The sequence below is a fragment of the Saimiri boliviensis genome, chromosome 11 (assembly GCF_048565385.1).
Source record: "Saimiri boliviensis isolate mSaiBol1 chromosome 11, mSaiBol1.pri, whole genome shotgun sequence".
NCBI lineage: Eukaryota > Metazoa > Chordata > Mammalia > Primates > Cebidae > Saimiri > Saimiri boliviensis.
This window is the reverse complement of record NC_133459.1, coordinates 91434784-91457770: the sequence shown is the minus strand read 5'-3', so window position 1 is coordinate 91457770 and position 22987 is coordinate 91434784. Positions and strand designations below refer to the sequence as shown.

Genomic DNA, 22987 nt, shown 5'->3' with positions numbered 1-22987 from the left:
GCAGATTGCTTGAGTCCAAAAGTTCAGGACCAGCCTGGTCAACATGGTGAAACCCCGCCTCTACAAAAATTAGCTGGGTGTGGTGGTGCGTACCTGTAATCCCAGCTACTCAGGAGGCTGAGACAGGAGGATCACTTGAGCATGGGTGGTTGAGGCTGCAGCGAGGTGTGTTCCAGCCACTGCAGTCCAGCCTGGGTAACAAAGTGAGACCCTTTCCAAAAATCCCCCCCAAAAGTGTAGGTGTCATGTTGACTGAATGAAAGGACACGTGGAAACCTGGTAAAAGGTGATTTGGGGTGTATCTGGGAGGGTGTTTCCTGAGGAGATGACTGTGTGAGTTTGAGTGGACTAGGGAGGGAAGATCTGTCCTCAAGTTGGCAGGCACCACCTATCAGCCAGGGACCCAGACAGATCAAATCCAGAAGGCAGACCAGTCTCTCCTAGAGCTGGGGCACACGTTCCCCCCACTGCCTTGGACATCAGATATGCGACTCCACAAAAGTGTATTATCACAATGTTAGCTTTGTTTGTTTTTTGAGAGAAAGTCTCACTCTGTCACCCAGGCTGGAGTACAGTGGCATGATCTAGGCTCACTGCAACCTCCCTCTCCTGGGCTCAAGCGATTCCCCTGCCTCAGCCTCCTGAGTAGCTGGGATTACAGGTGGCTGCCACCACGCCTGGCTAATTTTTGTATATTTAGTAGAGATGGGGTTTCTCCCACGTTGGCCAGGCTGGTCTCAAACTACTGAACTTAAGTGATCTGCCCCCCTCCTCCTGCCACCTCAGCCTCTTACAGTGCTGGGATTACAGGAATGAGCCACCACACCCAGGCCATCACACCCAGCCTCCCAATGTTCAGTTTTATGTAAGCATTGTGTGTGTACATAAAAAACATTGAAACTTCCTCAATAAACGAAGAGATATCATTTTTGTACATCTGCATTTGTGAAAGACAACATTTCTCTAGATCTTGGCTACATGGGTGACTGCATATGCAATGGAGACCCATTGAGGTCTTTGTTTGTTTTGACAGAGGGTCTCACTCTGTCACTCAGGATGGAGTGCGGTGGTGTGAACATTGCTCACTGTAGCTTCAACCTCCTGGGCTTGAGTAATCCTCCTGCCTAGGACTCTGAAGTAGCTGGGACTTACAGGTGTGTACCAGCTGTAATTTAAAAAACATTTTCTGTGGCTCATGCCTGTAATCCCAGCATCTTAGGAGACTGAGGTGGGCAGATCACCTGAAGTCAGAAGTTCAAGACCAGCCTGGTCAACATGGTGAAACCCTGTCTCTACTAAAAATCTAAAATTAGCTGGGCATGGTGGTGGGTGCCTGTAATCTCAGCTACTCAGGAAGCTGAGGCAGAATTGCTTGAACCTAGGAGATGAGGGTTGCATCGAGCCGACATGGTCCCACTGCACTCCAGCCTGGGCAACAAAGTGAGACTCCATATCAAAAAAGAAAACTATAGTAAGAAAAAAAAGGCTGGGTGTGATGGCCTGCCCCTATAGTCCCAGCTACTTGGGAGGCTGAGGCAGGAGAATCGCCTGAATCCAGGAGGTGGAGGTTGCAGTGAGCCGAGATCACACTGCTGCACTCCAGTCTGGGTGACAGAGTAAACTCTGTCATAAAAGAAAAAAAAATATGCGCCTAGATAGAGCAGCAACAACAAACAAAACTCCCAAAACTGTGAGAACAACGGTTTCCAAGACGTTTCCTCATTAATTAGTTAATCAATAATTTTTTTGAGACCAAGTTTTCCTCTTGTTGCGCAGGCTAGAGTGCAGTGGTGCAATCTCGGCCCACTGCAACCTCCACCTCCCAGGTTCAAGCAATTTTTTCGCTTTGGCCTCCCAATTAGTTGGGATTAGTGGCACACACCACCATGTGCCAGACTAATTTTTGTATTTTTAGTAGTGACAGGGATTCTCCATGTTGGCCAGGCTGCTCTCCAACTCCTGACCTCAGGTGATCTGTCCACCTTGGCCTCCCAAAGTGCTGGGAATCCCGGCCGCAGCACGCACCTTCTTATGGACAGTTTCTTTGTGGATTCTTCCTAAGCTTCTGATTTCTAATCCTTCCTAACCCAGCTCACTGCCCCCAACCCTGCACCCTCTATTCTGCCTCACTTTCTCCTTTCCTGATGCCCTCCATTTCCCACAATCAGTCCTGGCCTCAGATTCCCGCCCTTCGGGTTCCAGTGTTCCTTGGGTCCTCCCTCTCCCCTGACCCTCTCTGACTGGGGTGGGGGTGTGAGCTGGAATTAAAGCCAGCCTTTACGGGAGCCCTGGGCCTGATTCCGCATTGTGCTCCGCTGTGTCATTGCACCTTCTGGTTTCTGCTTTTTCTGCTGCTTCATCCTCTTCATGCTCTAACCCCGCCAGCGGATGCTGATCCCGCCCGTGAAGTGTGCTCCTTCCCCGCTGCTGCTTCTCCATCTCCATCTCTCCATCTTCTGCTCCTGGCCTTTCCTGGCATGGGACCCGAGCCCTGAGCCCTTGCACTTTTCTACGGTGCCATCCTGCTTCTCCTCATTAGCTGCGGGCAGTGGGCGTGGGCTTGTTCTCTGGCTGCCGCGGGCCTTGGCCGCCTGGGTCAGTGTGGCGGGCCGACATCACAGTTCCTGCACCAGTGTGGTGCGGGCAGGTGCAGCCCTGTAGGCTGGTGTGGGCGCCCCCTGGAGGCTGGTGTGGGTGCCGCCTGGAGGCTGGTGTGGGCGCCCCCTGGAGGCTGGTGTGGGTGCCGCCTGTAGGCTGGTGCGGGCGCCCCCTGGAGGCTGGTGTGGGTGCTGCCTGGAGGTTGGTGCAGCGCCCCCTGGAGTCTGTGGGCACCCCCTGAAGGCTGGTGTTGGTGCCGCCTGGCGGTTGGTGCGGCACACCCTGGAGGCTGGTGTTGGTGCTGCACCCCCTGGAGGCTGGTGTTGGTGCTGCCTGGAGGCTGGTGTGGGCGCCCCCGGAGGCTGGTGTTGGTGCCGCCTGGTGGTTGGTGCAGCGCCCCCTGGAGGCTGGTGTGGGCGCCCCCTGGAGGCTGGTGTGGGTGCCACCTGGAGATTGGTGCGGCGCCCCCCGGAGTCTGTGGGAGCCCCCTGGAGGCTGGTGTTGGTGCCTCCTGGTGGTTGGTGCGGCGCCCCCTGTAGGCTGGTGTGGGTGCCGCCTGTAGGCTGGTGTGGGCGCCCCCTGGAGGCTGGTGTGGGTGCCGCCTGGTGGTTGGTGTGGCACCCCCTGGAGGCTGGTGTTGGTGCTGCCTGGAGGCTGGTGTGGGTGCCCCCTGGAGGCTGGTGTTGGTGCCACCTGGCGGTTGGTGCAGCACCCCCTGGAGGCTGGTGTTGGTGCTGCTTGGAGGCTGGTGTGGGTGCCCCTGGAGGTTGGTGTGGTGTCCCTTGGAGGCTGGTGTGGGTGCCGCCTGGAGGCTGGTGTGGGTGCCACCTGGCGGTTGGTGCAGCGCCCCCTGGAGGTTGTGCGGCGCCCCCTGGAGGCTGGTGTTGGTGCCACCTGGAGGTTGGTGCGGCGCCCCCTGGAGGCTGGTGTGGGCGCCCCCTGGAGGCTGGTGTGGGTGCCGCCTGGCGGTTGGTGTGGCGCCCCCTGGAGGCTGGCGTGGGCGCCGCCTGGAGGCTGGCGTGGCAGTCGATGGTGCCCAGCGCGCTGCCCGGGGTTTCCTGGCTGCGTCGCCGCTGCTCCCTCCCGGGGCTGTGGGGCCCTGTTCCACTGGCTGCATCTTCTTGGGAGGCGCCTTTGCTCCTCCGGAAGTGAGCGGAGCAGCCGCGGCGGCCTCTGCTGCTCGGGTCGCCATGTTCCCCGCGGGGACCAGCCTGGCGCTCCCCTCGGGCCCCCCACCTTGCTCCGGCCGCCGCGGCCTCTCCCTTCCCACGGCGGGAGGAGGCGATGGAGCGACTTCCAGGCACGGGGCAGCCGGCGCTCCCCCTGCGGTCGGCAGGGCGGAGGAGAAAGACGCCGGGAAGCTGGAGGCCCTCACCGGCCGGAGGGTCGCCCCGGGGCTGCGCCCGTGTGTCCTGCCCGCAAGCAGCCGCCGGGTCCCTCCCTGCCATGCTGCTCCTGGACAGCGCTCCGGCTCTCGGGCCTGCGGGGAGGGACGCTCTCCTCCTCCTGTGAGTCTGCACACTGGGGGCCGGGCGTTTCCCGCACAGTCTTAGACAGGAGGCTTCGGCCACAGGTGGACGACGGAACCACTTACGGATCATCGCCTGATGATAATGAGAACATATGAGCAGAAAACAAGAATATTCATGAATAGGTTCCAAACTTAGGAGGGATCAAGTAGGGAGAAAAAACAAATGCTTCCACCCACCTCTGTTCACAAGAGCTTGCTTTGCTAAATCAGTGTAAATTATAGATAACATGAAAAAAATTCCTTAAATCTAGAAAACAAAACAAGTAAAGGGTGGGCGCGGTGGGTCACACCTGTGATCCCAGCACTGCGGGAGTCCCCGGCGAGGGACGGAGGGAGGGAGAGGTGGGAATCGCCTGAAATCAGGAGCTTTCAACCAGCCTGGCTGACAAGGTGAAACCCCATCTCTACTAAAAATACCAAAATTAGCTCGGCGTGGTGGTGAGTGCCTGCAGTCTCCACTACTTGGAAGGCTGAGGCAGGAGAATCACTTTAACTCAGGAGGTGGAGGTTGCAGTGAGCCAAGATTGCGCCACTGCACTCCAGCCTGTGTGACAAAGTGAGACTCCATCTCAAAAAATAAAAAATAAAAGTAATAAATCAACATTGTTTTAACTACGTGTTATAAAGACATTATCTTAGTTTTTTTTTTTTTTTTTTTTTTGAGATGGAGTTTCGCTCCTGTTACCCAGGCTGGAGTGCAATGGCGCGATCTCAGCTCACCGCAACCTCCGCCTCCTGGGTTCAGGCAATTCTCCTGCCTCAGCCTCCTGAGTAGCTGGGTTTACAGGCAGGTGCCACCATGCCCAGCTATTTTTTTTTTTTTTTTTTTTTTTTTTTAGTAGAGACGGGCTTTCACCGTATTGACCAGGATGGTCTTGATCTCTTGACCTCGTATCCACCTGCCTCAGCCTCCCAAAGTGGTGTGATTACAGGCATGAGCCACCGGGCCCGACCGACATTATCTTAATTTTATGGATTTTTTTGTTTTGCTTCATCTTGCTTAGCAGTTTTTTGAACAGTTAAGTTTCCTTATTAGAGTTCCAGAAATTTTTTAGTTTATTTACTTTTATTTTTATTTTTGAGATAGTGTCTCACTTTGTCACCCAGACTGGAGTGCAGTGGCACAATTTTGGCTCACTGCAAACTCTGACTCCCAGGTTCAAGCAATTGTCATGCTTCGGTCTCCCTAGTAGCTGGGATTACAGGCATGCACCACCATGCCTGGCTAATTTTCATATTTTTAGTAGAGATGGGGTTTCACCGTGTCGGCCAGGCTTGTCTCGAACCCCTGACCATAGTGATCTACCCACCTTGGCCTCCCAAAGTGCTGGGATTACAGGCATGAGCCACTGGACCTGGGCCTTTGATTTTTTTTTAAATTTATTTTTAACGTATTAAGGGGGTGCATGTGTGAGTTTCTGACATGCCTGTATCACATAGTGGTGATGTCTGGGTAGTTCATTGTTATGAGTTATCAGAAACCTGTGTTCAAGAAGACTTGGTAGGCTGGGTGCAGTGGCTCACGCCTGTAATCCCAGCACTTTGGAAGGCCGAGGCGGGTGGATCACGAGGTCAAGAGATCGAGACCATCCTGGTCAACATGGTGAAACCCGTCTCTACTAAAAATACAAAAAATTAGCTGGGGATGGTGGCACGTGCCTGTAATCCCAGCTACTCAGGAGGCTGAGGCAGGAGAATTGCCTGAACCCAGGAGGCGGAGGTTGCGGTGAGCCGATATCACGCCATTGCACTCCAGCCTGGGTAACGAGTGAAACTCCATCTCAAAAAATAAAAAAGAACTTGGTAGAGTTTTTTTCTATGAAAAGCAGATTTGGGAGCTAGGCATGCTGGCTCACAGCTGTAATCCCAGTGCTTTGGAAGGCTGAGGTGGATGGCGGATCATGAGGTCATGAGTTGGAGACCAGCTTGGACAACATGGTGAAACCCTGTCTCAACTGCCACCAATTAGCTGGGCGTGGTGGGGGATGCCTTTAGTCCCAGCTACTTGGGAGGCTGAGGCAGGAAAATCACTTGAACCCATTGAGCAGAGATGGCAACACTGCACTCCAGCATAGTTGACAGAGCGAGATTCCATCTTAAAAAAAAAAAAAAGAAAATTTGAATTTGGACTGTTGCTGATTACAGATATTTTTAGAGACGAATTCAAAACAGTAAATGTGGATGATGGAATCAATAGTTATGATGAAAATCTGCTGAACATTCCCAATTCACAAGGAAATGTAGTTAGTCGTCTTATGTGCAGCATTTTAAGAGAGTAACCAGAATCCTGACTGACAGCATCACATCAGGACCACCAGACTTTTATAAATTTCATATAATCCTCCAAATACATTAATAACTTATTTTGTTGTTCTTTTTTGAGATGGAGTCTTGCTCTGTTGCCCAAGGTGGAGGAGTGCAGTGGCACAATCTCACCTTACTGCAACCTCCACCTCCTGGGTTCAAGAAGTTCTCCCATCTCAGCCTCCCAAGTAGCTTGGTCTGCAGGCATATGCCACCATTCCAGGCTAACGTTTGTACTCTTTGTTTTTGTGATGGAATTTCACTCTTGTTGCCCAGGCTGGACTGCAATGGGCATGATCTCAGACCACTGCAACCTCCGCCTCTTGGGATCAAGTGATTCTTCTGTTTCAACTTCCCAAGTAGCTGGGATTATAGGTGCCTGACACCACCCCTGGCTAATTTTTGTATTGTTAATAGAGAAGGGGTTTCACCGTGTTGGTGAGGCTGGTGTTGAACTCCTGATCTCAGTTGATCCACCTGTCTTCATCTCCCAGCATGCTGGGATTACAGGAGTGAGTGACCATGCCCAGACATCAATAACGTGTTTATACAAATAGAACTTTAGCAGATATTTAGCATAACAATCAAACTTGTAAATCATAACAATCAATTTGTATAAATGTATATAATTTTTGGAACATGTATATCAACAACACACCCATTAACATAACTGAGATGAGATTTAATGTCACCTCATTAGATGATGCCTTCCCACGCAGTATCACCACATTTGACCATGCCCACCCATACAATCTACCAACTACATTGAATCGTTTAATGTCTTTTACAAGATGAGAGACACATTAGACTCCCTGAGGGACCCAGCTGAAAAATCCCAAGGTTAATTTTAAGCCAAAAAACTCGATTTAGGAGTTTGATACTGGAGAAACCCCTCAAAGATGACAAGTTTGAAAACACTTGATCAAAATAAAATCACAGGTCACTGTTTTTTTTTTTTTAGTTTTTTTTTTAAATTTTATTTTTCATTGTATTTTAGGTTTTGGGGTACACGTGAAGAACGTGCAAGATTGTTGCATAGGTACACACATGGCAGTGTGATTTGCTGCCTTCCTCCTCTCCATCACCTATATCTGGCATTTCTCCCCGTGCTATCTCTCTCCAACTCCCCACTCTCTGCTGTCCCTCCCTTATTTCCCCCTGACAGACCCCAGTGTGTGATGCTCCCCTCCCTGTGTCCATGTGTTCTCATTGTTCAACACCCGTTTATGAGTGAGAATATGTGGTGTCTGATTTTCTGTTCTTGTGTCAGTTTGCTGAGAATGATGGTTTCCAGGTTCATCCATGACCAGGGTCACTATTAGAAGAATATTCATTTAACTAGAGACTTGAAAAGCAATACAGAAAGTTCCATGGATATAAAAACCTTAACCCTTTATATACATATCACACACGCACACACCCACACACACATGCACACACATATGCACACACACACACATGCGCGTGCACGCACACACACACGCACATATACATACACACATAGATATGCACAGAGTCTTGCTCTGTCACCAGGCTGGAGTGCAGTGGGATAACCTCAGCTCACTGCAACCTCTGCATCCATGGTTCAAGCAATTCTCCTGCCTCAGCCTCCTGAGTAGTTAGGACCACAGGCAAGCACCACAACACCCAGCTAATTTTTGTATTTTTAGTAGAGATGGGGTTTCACCATGTTGGCCAGGATGGTCTCAATCTCTTGACCTCGTGATCCACCCACCTCAACCTCCCAAAGTGCTGGGATTACAGGCATGAGCCACCACACCCAGCAAAACCTTAACTCTTTTAAAGTTCGGTTTTGCTAAGTAATCAAAAAGGGTACTTGAATTTCATCAGAAAAAGGAGGAGTGTGTATGGCTTATGGGTGTATACACATGATGACATTGGTCATATCTCCATTGGCCACATGATTACACATTAGAATGGCATCTTTAGTGCCCAGAAAGCCAGTGTTATAGAAGGCATAGGAGGCACTCTTGGACTTGAGACAAGAACGTTGTTGTGTAGAAATGTCATTGGTTGTGTTAAAATTATTCTCCATGGGCCAGAGAATACATAGCATGGCCTTTAGAATGAGATGGGCTTTGATTGGATGCAAGGTCTCAACACTTACTAGCTGAGTCACATTGGACAAAGTGCTTCATCATTCTGAGATTCAGTTTTTTGGCTTGTTTTTTGAAACGGAGTTTTGCTCTTGTTGCCCAGGCTGGAGTGCAATGGCATGATAGCTCACTGCAACCTCCGCCTCCCAGGTTTAAGTGATTATCCTGCCTCAGCCTCTTAAGTAGCTGGAATTACAGTGATGTGCCACCATGCCTGGCCAATTTTGTTTTTTTAGTAGAGACAGAGTTTCTCCTTGTTGGTCAGGCTGGTCTCTAACTCCTGACCACAGGTGATCCACCCACATTAGCCTCCCAAAGTGCTGAGATTACAGGCATAAGCCACCATGCCCAGCCTAAATAACATGTTTTTAAAAGTCACATTGTTCTACAATATTCATTTCTCTTGCATATTTAGGAAATTGATTTTTTTTTTTGTTGTTTTTACTAAAACATGCTGACATATGGGAAATAGGATGCAAAATGTGCAGGAATGTTTTAGACACAGTTCGAGGTTTCCAAAAGATTTTGTGCTAGGAAGGCTGCTTGCTACAAGCTGCCAAAGCTCTGGGAGGACATAGCATTCATCCTCCCTCAGCAGAGGCCGTGAGGTGAGAAGCCCTGGGGAGCACCCAAGACTTGGGCTTTTAGCATAGTGTTCAGGTCTTTGTAGTTTGAACCTGTGACACAGAGACATCACGGGTCTCTGGCTTCCTGTGACTTTTGCCTTCCTTGCCAAAAGAAAATGTGATTCTCCAAAGCAAGAAACGAGGGTATGGGTCACCCCACCCCTGGCATCTACCCAGAACATGAGAAGGAAGGAACAGTGGTCCTCCAGCGACGTCACAGGGCTGGCACAGGTGGTCACTGCCCTGTGTGGATCACCTCTGTGTTGGGCACCCTGAACCCCATCTGCGGTAATGTGAGGAGAAAAATACAAAAGTCTTTATGTGAGCACTGAGAAGGCAGATGCAGCAGAAACCTCCAGGAGGTAACTACTCAGTCTTGGACCTGTGGTGCAGGGAGAGCATATTGGTGATCATGTGTACTTACACTTTAGGGTCACCAGGTGGCACTATGACCGCGTCTGTGGCTCTGAAAAGGACGATTTGGAAGGAGTTCATCACAGCTAATATTTAACAAGCCCCTACTATTTGCCAAATTACTCACCCCCGGCAACAACCTAAGGAGCTGGGGATTCTTATTATATATCTTTTATAGAGAAGGACACGAAGACATAAAGACATGAATTATCTTGCTCACATCACTCAGCTAATGAGTGATAGAGGCCGAGTAGAACCTAAACAGTGTGGCTGCAGAGCCCACATGCATTGATTGGACAAGTGTTTGTTGAGCACCTGCCATGCACAAGGCCTTGTGGATTAAACACAGTTATGATTAATAATATAACGATGATAAATCACTGACACTTTTTAGACGTAAGATTTTCTTTTTTGTAGGTTTCAGGCACAGAACTGTGTATCCAATAATAGTGAAATTGATCCCACTAGTTATGACAGAAATGACGATACATTTAAATGAGTTGGGTGTTTTAGAATCCTTGACAGAAACTGAATGAGGAATGAAATTGTTTCCATTTCACACAAAAGGAAACTCAGGTGAAGAGGGGTAAATTAATTTTCCATGGCATGAAATAGAAATTGAAAGTACAGGAATTTGAATTTGGTTCTGACCTTTTCTGAGGCCCCCATGCTCTTGACCACTATAGACTCAAGCATCCCCTTGTTTTTCCACTCAAGAAACTTTTTAAAACATTATTATCTAATAGGTTGGCCCTCATCATGAGCTTCTGTTCCCATTCTGCAGGTGGTGAAGCCCTCTATTGTTCTGACCCCACAGTTCCTGTTCCATGACCAGGGCCAGCTCACCAAGGAGCTGCAGCAACACATAAAGTCGGTGCCATCCCCCGCCATGCGAGTACCTGAGGAAGGAAAGTGAGCGCAGAGAGACGGGGCCTGGCGCCCTTGAACAGTTCCTGGTCTCGGCTGCCCCACGTCTCACAGGGGGCCATGCTGGGGGAAGCATAGGCGGTCACAGTACTGGCTTTTTCCTCCTTTTTCCTTCCATGCAAGTAGCTTAGGGATGGAGTAGAGTAGTTGAATTATTTGGATAAAAACCACTTTTTTATCCAAATAATTTTTGTCAGGAAGTCAAAAAGAAAAATTGCTGGCATGTTAACCTAAACAAAAACAACCAGACAAGTGTCCTGTGGTACTTCAAAAAGCTATTTCTTTTTTCTTTTCTTTTCTTTTTTTTTTCATTTTAGGTTTGGGGGTACATGTGAAGAACATGCAAGATTGTTGCATAGGTACACACATGGCAGTGTGGTTTGCTGCCTTCCTTCCCCTCACCTGTATCTGTCATTTCTCCCCATGCTATCTCTTCCCACCTCCCCACCCCACATCCCTCCCCCATTTCCCCCCAACAGACCCCAGTGTGTAGTGCTCCCCTCCCTGTGTCCATGTGTTCTCATTGTTCAACACCCGCCTATGAGTGAGAACATGCGGTGTTTGATTTTCTGCTCTTGTGTCAGTTTGCTGAGAATGATGGTTTCCAGGTTCATCCATGTCCCTACAAAGGATGCAAACTCATCGTTTTTGATGGCTGCATAATATTCCATGGTGTATATGTACCACATTTTCCCTATCCAGTCTATCATCATCGGGCATTTGGGTTGGTTCCAGGTGTTTGCTATTGTAAACAGTGCTGCAATGAACATTTGTGTGCACGTGTCCTTATAGTAGAATGATTTATAATCCTTTGGATATATACCCAGTAATGGGATTGCTGGGTCAAATGGGATTTCTATTTTTAGGTCATTGAGGAATCGCCACACTGTCTTCCACAATTGTTGAATTAACTTACATTCCCACCAACAGTGTAAAAGTGTTCCTATTTCTCCACATCCTCTCCAGCATCTGTTGTCTCCAGATTTTTTAACGATCGCCATTCTAACTGGTGTGACATGGTATCTCAATGTGGTTTTGATTTGCATTTCTCTGATGACCAGTGATGATGAGCATTTTTTCATATGTTTGTTGGCTTCCTGTATGTCTTCTTTTGTAAAGTGTCTGTTCATATCCTTCGCACATTTTTGAATGGGCTTGTTTGTTTTTTTCTTGTAGATCTGTTTTAGTTCTTTGTAAATTCTGGATATCAGCCCCTTGTCAGATGGGTAGACTGCAAAAATTTTTTCCCATTCTGTTGGTTGCCGATTCACTCTACTGACTGTTTCTTTTGCTGTGCAGAAGTTTTGGAGTTTGATTAGGTCCCATTTGTCTATTTTGGCTTTTGTTGCCATTGCTTTTGGCATTTTGGTCATGAAGTCCTTGCCTACACCTATGTCCTGAATGGTTTTGCCTAGATTTTCTTCTAGGGTTTTTATGGTGTTAGGTCTGATGTTTAAGTTTTTAATCCATCTGGAGTTAATTTTGGTGTAAGATGTCGGGAAGGGGTCCTGTTTCTGCTTTCTGCACATGGCTAGCCAGTTTTCCCAACACCATTTATTAAACAGGGAATCCTTTCCCCATTGCTTGTTTTTGTCAGGCTTGTCGAAGATCGGATAGTTGTAGATATGTTGTATTTCCTCTGAGGCCTCTGCTCTGTTCCACTGGTCTATATCGCTGTTTTGGTACCAGTACCATGCTGTTTTGATTACTGTAGCCTTGTAGTATAGTTTGAAGTCTGGTAGTGTGATGCCTCCTGTTTTGTTCTTTATTTTGTGCGTGTATGTGTGTGTGTGTGTGTGTGTGTGTGTGTGTGTGTGATATAAGATGTGTGCTCATTGAAGGTAAAATCTTGGCTGAGCAAAATGGCTGAAGTCTGTGTAATTCCATCACTTTGGAAAGACAAGGCAATAGGATCATTTGAGGTTAGGAGTTTGAGAACAGCCTGGGCAACATAGTGAGATCATATCTTTACTAAATTTTTTTTTAATTAATCAGGCATGGTGGTACACGCCTATATTTCCAGCTACTTGGGATGTTGACCTAGCAGGATCCCTTGATCCTTAGAGTTTGAGGCTTCAGTGAGTTGTGATTGTGCCACAACACATCAGCCTGGGTAACAGAGTAAGACTGTTTCTAAAAAAAGAGAAGTGTTCAATCTTAACTAGGTTTTTACAAAGAAACACACCCATATAAACAATCCCTCTTTTAACAGAAGCAGTACAAAAATTAAAAATCATTAATGTGAACCCACTTCTAACTCAGACTTTATCTTTTAATCAGGTTTTTTATTTTTTTGAGATAAGATATGCACTCATTGAAAGGTCTAATCTTGGCTGGGCTCACATTCGTAACCCCATCACTTTGGGAGCCAGAGCTCAGGAGTTTGAGACCAGCCTGGACAATATAACAAGACCTCACTGGGGCAACATAGTTAGACCTCATCTCTACAATGATTTTTTAAAAATTAGTTGGGCATTGTGGTGCACATTTGCAGTTCCAGCTGTTTGGGACGTTGACATGGGAGGATCACTGGAGTCTGGGAGGTCAAAGCTGTCACTTGAGTGACAGTGTGAGGCTCTGTAAAAAAAAAAAAAAAAGGTACAATCTTAACTGTACGTGTTTGACACATCAGCACATCCATATAAACAATCCCTCTCTAAAAAATGAAAGTACCCAATTTCACAATTATTAATATGCATGAGAATTATCTAGAAATTTTTTGTTTGTTTTGATTTAGATTTTTATTGAAAGGGAAGACCTAGAAACATTATTTGAAATCTAGATTTTGATAAAAATAGGTCTGAGTTTTTTTCTCTTTTCAAGACAGAGTTTTGCTCTGTCACCCAGGCTAGAGTGCAGTGGTGTGCTCTTGGCTCACTGAAACCTCCTCTTCCCAGGTTCAAGTGATCCTCCTGCCTCAGCCTTCTGAGTAGCTGGGATTACAGACATGCACCACCAAACCCAGTTTTTTTAATGTATTTTTAGTACAGACTGGGTTTCTTTATGTTGACCAGGCTGGTCTCAAACTCCTGACCTCAGGTGATCTACCCAACTTGCTCTTGCAAAGTGCTGAGATTATAGGTGTGAGCCACCATGCCTGGCCAGGCCTGAATTTTGCCTGAGAATTTGTCTTTCTAACACAGTACAACATATGACAGCTATGGGGTCTCTTTTATCTAAAATAAATAGAATTTAATAAATAAAAATTGAATAAATTGACTTAGCTAAGGTTAAAGGACAAATCAAACACCGAATTTATGTGTTATCTGTAGAAGTATATTTTAACAATGACATAAACTATTAATAAACAATAAATGTTATAATAATTCATTAACTATTTTAGTTAATTAGAATTAAAAATTCTTATGATATCTATGAAAATGGTTTCTTTCAGTAAAATATTCTCATATCTTGAGAGGGATTGATTAAAAACAGCAAAGATTTGGAAGTTGATGTCTCATTAAGTAAGTAGCAGACCTCTCTTCACACCTTTTACAGAGTTAGCTAAAAAGCAGTCATTTACACAAGAGCAGATAATTTTCTTAGCTTTCTATCAAGTTTATACATTAATGTTGTTACAAAATTTGACTCAATTTTTAAATAAAATTACCTGACAACATTTTATGTAATGTTATATTGTAATCTTTCAAAAGGCATTTATAGGTCAAATAAATTTTATATGATATCATATTATAATACATACTGTTACTCTGATGCGTTCCATTTACATTCAGACAATTTCATTAGGTACTGTCCGTCCACCACTAATTTTTTTTTTTTTTTTTTTTTTTTTTTTTTTTTTGGTTCCACTACTTGCACAGCTGGGAAAACAGAGACTCACCCAACACAGTCTCTTCCCCTGTCTTTCTCCCCCTCAGAGAATCAGTTCATCAGTCAATCAAGTCATTTGGGACTGGAGGCTGAGTACTCCCTAACATAGAATGTCTCAGAGAGGGGGAGACAAGAAGGTCCTTTTAGGGAACACTTGCTGGGACATAAACTAAGGCTTCTATAGTTTGAGGGCTCTGACCAGCAGAGGCAGACTCTGCAGTAGGAAGTGATGCGGCAACTGCTCTGAACCTGGAGCTCCACCACACCTTGTCCTGTCTCGCTGAGGCAGTTTTGAGAGGCTGCTCTGGAGTGTATATTGAAGGTGGATGTTAAGAAACAATGTGGGCTCTGATGGGATTCAGGTGTTGTCTGCTGTGTGAAAACAGGAGCTGAATGTTCATATGCGAGACTGCTTTTCTTGTGATCAGTTGGGTTACCATTAGGAACCAAGCCCGTTTATACCAGGGAGGCTGAATAAATTCCATAGAACACAGTGGTGCTCCCGGGAGGACCAAAGAAAGGTGAGAAAGGGGGCAAGTTTTTCCACCTAGACTTTTTGCTACCTCAGAAATCAGGGGCTGATTAGGTTAGCTTTGGCTCTAACCTAATTATTCAATTTTATTGCATGTAATCTAATTATCTTCCTCATTTTTAAGGTAGGTAGGGTCATTTTATTTGGTATTTAGTTTTTCTCTGCATTTTCATTTTATCACATTTGTGTGAATCTAATACAATCAACCAAAATTTGACATTTGTTGTTTCCAAGCATTAAAGAAATGATAATATCCAAGTATATAATTTTAACACTATGTATAATAAATTCTTTCTGTGCAAAATATATAACATGTGTCAATATAAGTATGTCTAATTCTGCATCTCGAATGATGAACAGGATCATAAATACTTGCAATAGGAACTGAGACAGAAATCAGAAGGAATAATTCCCCGATCTTGTGATCCCTGTGCTCCTGGTTCTTTGTTTTCTTGACACTATGACAGGATTCTGAAAATGTCTCCCTTTAACTGTGTCTAGGTCCCCTGCAGAACTACAGTAAGAAACTTCTTATTGAGGCTCTAATAAGTAATAGAAAGGAGAAAACTGTTCAGCCAATAAGAGTAAGCCACGCCCAGCCGAGGGAGGTATAAAAGGCAAGTTCAGTCAGCTAACCCACACTCCGCATTTGGACGTGTAGGAGAGAGCACCTTTCACTTGCGCTTCAACATGGGAAGGGGAAATGAAGACTCTGATCTCCACTGCTCCTCTATCCAAAGCTCCACAGTCCAGCCCCATTTCCAGCAGATCTCCTTTACAGAAAAGGGCTCAGATGAGAAGAAACCATTCAAAAGAAAAGACAACACCGCCTCCTCTCAATCCAATGAGAAGGACATACAAACGCAAGGTAAGCCCTTGGGCTGTGTCTATGGAGGCTGGAAGGAGGGCTGGAATCAGAGATACTGAGCTGTGTGTCTTTGTTAGGGTTTTATTTTGAGATTGGGGATGGGAAATGGTTTAGTATCCTCAGAGGGCTTTGAGAAATGTGTTCATTCATGACATTGGCAGAAAAGCTTCCCTTGGAAGACTGTCCACACACATGCATCAGAGACAGACTATGCGACTCTGTCTAGGGAGAGGTGAGTTACTTAAACTTTCTTTTGCAGTAGAATCGGAGCCCAATCCAAATGAGGAGAATTCTGAGAAAACCAAGCTGAAAGCCGGAAACAACACTGCTGGATCAGGTAAGATCTGACTCTTTCAAGGTGGGAAGGGACAGGGCAGCACCACAGGCTTCCGTGGCAAGGAAACAGGGAGCTCCTTGGCAGCCAGAGCTGTACAGATTTTGGACACTGAAGAACAGTGGGGTTTGGTGGTAACCTGAGCTCCTGAGTGTCCAGGATGGACTTTGAATTTCAAGGTGTTCAGTTGGAGGCACTTTCTCAAACTCTCATTGTATCCACAGAACCAGAGTCCAGCTCATGTCAGGGAAATTGCAGGAAAAGAACAATCAGTTTGAAGGAGAGCTGCCAAGACAGAGCAGGTAGGATCCTGGTGTTTTTTGTTGTTGTTGGTGTTTGTTTTGTTTTATTTTGCCCCAAAGGGCAAATAATTAGAAAACTTTTATACGAGGCTTGAGCAGGAAGGGAATTACTTAGTGACAAAAAAATGTTTGAGATCTTAGCATCCAGAATATATTTGGGGACTCAGAAGGGGTTCAGCCTCACTTTATTCCAGGGGGAGAGACAAGTGGGGTTCACCTGAGCACACAGGAGTTTCCAGAAATGAGGGTCTGTGGGAACTGTTCTGGCGAGTCTCTCACATGCTTTCTCTGTAGGGAACTGTCCAGAAGAGGAGTGCAGCTCAACAATGAAAAAAAAGTCAAAGTCCTCCACTGCCGTGCACAACAGTGAAATCCAGGAGACCTGTCATACCCACCATAGGAGACATTCGAGGGCTCGCACTGGACACAGCAAGTGGCACAGGTCTCGGCCACTAGGAGTTCAGCCACCGTCACTTCGAAAAAGCTTGGTGACCTCCGTGCGAGCTATGTCGGAGGCTATTTATCCAGACCTAGCCCAGGTGTGGGCACAGCACGTCCATTCTCCACTGACCTGGGAGCAGTACACATGGCTCACTCAGCTCCGGGGGGCTCTGTGTGCTCATGTGCAGACCTTCTATGCCATGGCCATGCAGGCAGCTTATGCCTTCCCTGCTGAGGACTGGCTTGTCCCAGACACACTGCCTGATCCTGGGGATTCATTCCTAGATAGAGAAGTCCACCCCATCCCTGGCCAGGAGATAACTGAACCTGTCAGTGGATCAGATGAGGCTTGAGCTGCAAGCACCCTGACCCTGTTCAGCAGAGGATGCAGCTTTGGGAATGAGAACAAGGACCTGCTACTTCTCAGACTCTTCCAGATGACCAGCAGTGACGATTTTAGATACACGGTGTTAATACATGACAGAACCTGAAGCAGTCACAGAAAAGAAACTCGAACAATATACTCAGAATGGTAAGCCCTGCATTTTGCAGAGGGCTAAGGCTACAGACTGATTTTATACTTCATGTTAGACATTTGGTGCCTTTTGGATATCTGATGACAGTCATGCATTTATATGTAATCAGGAAAATATTAGAATGTAATAATTATTTGCATATTTTAGATTTTAGGAAAGTAAATAAAAAATTATATGCCTTTTTTTGAGACAGTGTCTTGCTATGTTACTCAGGCTGAAGTGCAGTGGCACAATCTTAGCTCACTGCAACCTTCGTTTCCTAGGTTCAATCAATTTTCATGCCTCAGCCTTCCAAGTTGCTAGAACTAAAGGCATGTATATATATTTTTTCTTGTATTGTTAGTAAAGACAAAGTTTTGGCTAATTTTTTTCCTTATATTGTTAGCAGAGACAGATTTTTGTCATGTGGGCCAGGTTGGTCTTCAGCACAAGTGATCCGCCAGCCTTGGGACTGGGACTGTCCCAAAGTGCTGGGACTACAGGCACAAATTGCCTTACCAAGAAATTGCTCCTCTTTTTTTTTTTTTTTTTTTTTTTTTTTCCGAGACGGAGTTTCGCTCTTGTTACCCAGGCTGGAGTGCAATGGCTCGATCTCGGCTCACCTGGGTTCAGGCAATTCTCCTGCCTCAGCCTCCTGAGTAGCTGGGATTACAGGCACGCGCCACCATGCCCAGCTAATTTTTTGTATTTTTAGTAGAGACGGGGTTTCACCATGTTGACCAGGATGGTCTCGATCTCTCAACCTCATGATCCACCCGCCTCGGCCTCCCAAAGTGCTGGGATTACAGGCTTGAGCCACTGCGCCCGGCCCTGCTCCTCTTTTAATTCAGAAATGGTTGTAGGTTCTCACTCCTCCGGCCTGAACTCATGGAGTCCTAATATCCACAAACCAAGACTAGCATTACCTGTGGGAAAATGTTTATACATTTTTAGTTTGATATAATTGTAGTAAAATTACTATGTAATTGGTTTACTTTTAATATTTTATGTACAATTTAAGTCAAGATATATTAAATGGTAAATTGTTGTACTTATTTTTTCACCTGCCTCATGTATTTTTATTTTAAACATCCTAAATTTAAATTAAATTGTATTTTACACATTTCAATTGATCGTACTGTGTTACAGAGTATGAAGACTTCATAATATACTACAATACAGCATATTTTGTTATATTTGACATATATTGTACTTGTATTTTACACTGACATACAATCTTTCACTGTGTAAGTGTATTATTGTTTGGTTGCTTTATAACTTTCATTTAATGTAATAATGAAATAAACATTAATGTTGTTTGGAATTTTAAATTTTAAGATAATTTGTCTCTCTTCCATATGGAATTTGTATTTACCATAGATGTGAAAATGAGACTGTCTTATCTTCACTTTTGCGTCATCCTAACCCTGACCTCCCCACAGCCCACAGCTCTCAGGGAATAGTGTTCTATCCCTCCAGTAAATGGGGCCAATTCAATGATAATACACAGGTATCAGTTGGAGATATAGAGCTTTTGTTCTTCACCACTGCAATAGAAAAGAATCACAGTAATGTGAGTCACGCAATTTTTGGGTTGACACTGCTTGTAAACGTTATGCTTACACTATGCTGTAGAATAAGTCTGAAATAGATTTACGTTTAATAAACAAATGCACACACATAAATAAGGTGTCTAAATAACAATGTACATACGTTAATGAAAATAAACTTTATTGCTAAAAAAAGTTGACACACACGATTGGATCATATAATGTTGAAAAAATAGAGATAGAGTAACAGAGACAGAGAAAGGCAGGGATGGAGAGAGAAAAGGAGAGAGGGACAATGGAAAGAAGAAAAGGGGGAGCGAGGAAGAAAGGGTGGCAGCGAGGGAGGGAGGAAGGGGAGGACAGAGGGAGAAAGACAGCAAGAGACAGAGGGAGGAAGGCAGAGAGAAATCCATCCTCAGGCTGTGATGCAGGAGACTTTTCTTTGTGGTTTCACTCTCGCTTCTGCGTGAAAATGAGCAAGACCCACACACCTGGAGTGTGAGACTATCACGGCAAACGCGACACCAGGAGCCATTGCTGCCTTCCTGGAGAGAGGACCTGAAAAACTCAAGACTGTCTTGGAGGTTCATTTCCGCATTCCACACTTCCAGGGTGCTTTCTCCCTGCAAACGTGTGTGAGCCCAGAGAGAGGCTTCCAGTTTCCGTGGAATCCCTGGAGAACCACAGAGAGCCAGCCCCGGAAGCGCCCCTTCTCCTTCGTCTCTGACCCCACCTTCACCCACCCCACTGGCCCGGGTCCCTGTGGTTTTCCGCTTCAGAGGCAGGGCTACCTGGGCCCCCAGGGTCTCGGAGTTCATGTATATTCATGAAGGAGGGGGGAGCCGGTAAGTCTTTATAGGAGCCGCTGGAGGTGCCAGCCTCCTGGCTGGACCTGTGTGCAGTGCCAAGGTTGACTGAGGGGCACGGAAGCCCGCCAGCGTCTCTCTACTGGTGTCTGACCGTGAAATTCTGGCCAGGTCTCCCCGCGATGGCTCTCCCCACGCCTGCAGACAGCCCTGTCCCCGTGGAAGCCCGAGAATGGCGGAGAGACTCCTTTGGACCCAGAGCCGAAGGGATGCCCTGCGAAGGTGCTTTGAGTGGAGCCCTACCCAGGCAACTCCACCAGAAAACAGTGGCCCAAGCGACAGGCACTCCGGAGCCCAGGGTCCAGATTTGGTTTCAGAATGAGAGATCAGGCCAGCTGAAGCAGCGGTGGCGGGCATCTGGTCCCCGACCTGGAAAGCGCAGCGCAGAAGAAGGCAGTGAATGCGGACGGCAGTCGCCCAATCCCAGACCGCCAGGCTCCTCCGAACCGTTGAGAATGGTCGCTTTCCAGGCATTCGCCACCGGAAAGGAACTGGCCAGAGAGACCGGCCTTTCAGAGTCCGGGATTCGCACAGGGGACTTTCGTGACCAGGGAGCAAAGGCCGTCCCTCTGCTCCAGCCCCGTCAGGCTTCGCAGGCGGAATAAATCTCCCAACCTCCCCCGGCACTGGGGACTTTTCGGTTCGCTGCGCTGGCTCCTCCGGAAGTGGCGTTCGCACCCTAAGACTCCTCAGTGAGCTCCGCACCCGAACAGATTTGGGGAACCAGGACCCGCAGCACGGCGGCCTGCTGGGCTCGGGCTCAGTGGGACAACTTGGGCCCGCTCCAGCTGAGTCACAGGGCTCCACAGACAGCAGGCCAGGCTTCCGGACCAGCCCAGGCAGAGGACTCATCCCTTTTTCCGCTGCGGTCTTCAGTGGGGTGGGCGGAGACGCCAGTGCCACGAAACACCAAGACCCCGCAGCAGCCTGGCTTGCTCTTTTTCCCGCAGCTCGCCTTCTCTGCCTTCCCTCGCCACCGTCACTCGCCCCGCAGTGTCCCACCAGCCTGCTCGCCATCACCGTGAAGAGCCTGGCAGCAAAACGTAGACCCTGAGACCCCGCGCAAACCCGGGTGCAGCCCTTTCCAGGAGGGAGGGAAGGCAGGCAGAGATGGGGAAAGGAAGAGAAATGGAGAGGGAGGGAGGGGTGAAGAGAGGGAAAAACGGATGAATAGAGGGACCCTGAGAGGGAGAGAGGGAGGGAAAGAAAAAGTGGGGACTGAGGGAGGGAAGGAGGAAGAGAGGGAGGGAGAAAGTGAGGAAGTGAGGGAGGGAAGAACTGAGGGAGTCAGGGAAGGAAGGAGGGAAGGAGGGAAGGAGGGAAGGAGGGAAGGAGGGAAGGAGGGAGAGAAGGAGAGAAGAAGCGATCCTGTGGACTATTTCCCCGAGCTCTGTGGGGACACACAGACTTCCAGGGAAGCGTGGAAAATCAGCATTGTGCCAGTGTTCCCTTTTCCAGTTTCCAAACAGGCCATATTGGAAACTCCCCGTGCTGCAGGGAAACAGTAATCATTCTCTGTGGTTTCACTCTAATTTCCTACATGAAAATTAAAGAGATCCACACGCCGGCGTGTGTGGGACTATCACCGCAACTTCGACGCCAGCTCTGGCAATAGAGCCGGCAGCCTCATCTTGGGAAAAGGGGACTGATGGACATCCAGACACCCCCCACACCCCACCACCACCGCGAGCAAACCCTCCTCCCCCCACACACAGACACACACAGGTTCACACGCAGACACAAAGACAAAGACACAGGCAAAGCTTGAAAGAGAGTAAGGGAGAGACGGATGGAGAGATAGAAATGGAGGGAGAGAGAGACGGCGATAGAGAAAGAGGGAAAGGGAAGGGAGAGAGGGAGATGCCACAGAGAGTGTGCCAGATGGAGAGGGAAGAAAAAGAGAGAAGGTGAGGAGCCAGAGAGCAAGAGCATAGAGCCTTGGAGAAGGAGCGCTACCCCTTGGTAGACAGGGCCCCTTTGAGCAGGCTGGGTAGGGTGGAAGGTGCTTGGGCCGGGCCAGAACAGAGTGGCAGGGCTGCCCACGCAGGACGACCAGGGGAGCCCCGAGATATGCTTTTTCTTGGATTGGTTGGTTGCTTTGGTGGTGCGTTTTATAGATCCTTGCTTTATTGGCTCTTCCTTGCCGTCTTGGTGCAGTGGGCCCCGAGATTTGTAGAGTGTGCCAGTCCTCCTGAGAGCCACAGCGCAGAGCACGACCACCGGCCCTGAGGCCTGGTTGTCTCTCGTGTCTTCAAGACTGAAGTTTACACGAAGCCGGTGGCAATGGGAAGGCGGGTGCACAGGGAGGGTTTTTCATGGTGGCTGGCTAAGGCAGTAATCTTTCCCAGGGGAAAGCAGCCCATGCGTTCTGGAGCGGAGGTCTTGGCTGGCATCTGTGGAAACTGCTGCCCCTGCCCGCCCCTTTACCCGGCTTGAATGGTTGCAGTGGCGCCAGATGAGTGAATTGAACTGCCTGGGCATCCCAGGAGCAGTTAGACACCAGGAGTGGCTGGGAATCTGCGCCTTCACTTTCTTCATTGGGTCCCAGCCTGCCCCGCCAAGTCCAGGCTGGTGCTGAACTTCTGGTGGGGCTGCCGCAAGGCGGAAGAAGTTGGATGCTGCTGCCTGGCGGCCATTTAGCAGCGGACCCCCACTAAGAGGTCCTGGGCTGAGACGGGGGAGCAGGCGGGTGGAAAAAGGGTAGCACAGTCAAGGGGCGGTTGGAAGCCAGACGACAAAAGGGGAAAGGAGGGAGGCAGTGGGAAGCCAAAATCCGACAGCACCCGGTTTTCCCAGGTGGGCTCCCAAGCCAAGTACTAATCAGGCCGAACACTGCTTAGCTTCCGAGATAAGAGAAGATCCGGCACCTTTAGGGTGGTCTGGCCAGAGACACCAGCAATGCACCCTGGCAGCCACAAGAGCCCCGCGTGGCCATGCCCACCGTACTCCAAGTGTCACTGCCACCCCAAAGCCTCGGGGCTCGGATCAGGGACCTTCCAGCTCTCCCCGCGGCCGGGCTGCTCTCCCCTCCTACAACCTGAGCACTGCCAGCACCCCACTGCGCCTTCTGGCGATCTCCAGGAGCCTCCAGAGGTCGCCGGCAGGCAGAAGGAGCAGGGGGCCACCGCTGCTCAGCCCTGTTGCCGTGCCAAGAGTGCCAAGATGCCAAAGGCCTCCGTCTCCTGCCCAGGCTCTGGCCTCTCCGGGAGGCTTTTTTTCTGTCGACCCTCT

General features: G+C 48.0%; 1 protein-coding gene across 2 annotated transcripts; it reads left to right on the top strand.

Moving 5' to 3' along the window:
* Window positions 1–15570: 15570 nt before the first annotated feature.
* On the top strand, window positions 15571–17178 carry LOC141580423 (protein FRG2-like). 2 transcript variants are annotated; one of them, XM_074381517.1, is made up of 4 exons: window positions 15571–15748; window positions 16011–16085; window positions 16307–16384; window positions 16679–17178. In XM_074381517.1, exons 1-4 carry the CDS (start codon window positions 15571–15573, stop codon window positions 17176–17178), a joined length of 831 nt encoding a protein of 276 aa, XP_074237618.1. The 2 variants fall into 2 exon arrangements, with proteins under 2 accessions (XP_074237618.1, XP_074237617.1); XM_074381516.1 differs by having other exon boundaries at window positions 16008–16085.
* Window positions 17179–22987: the final 5809 nt, after the last annotated feature.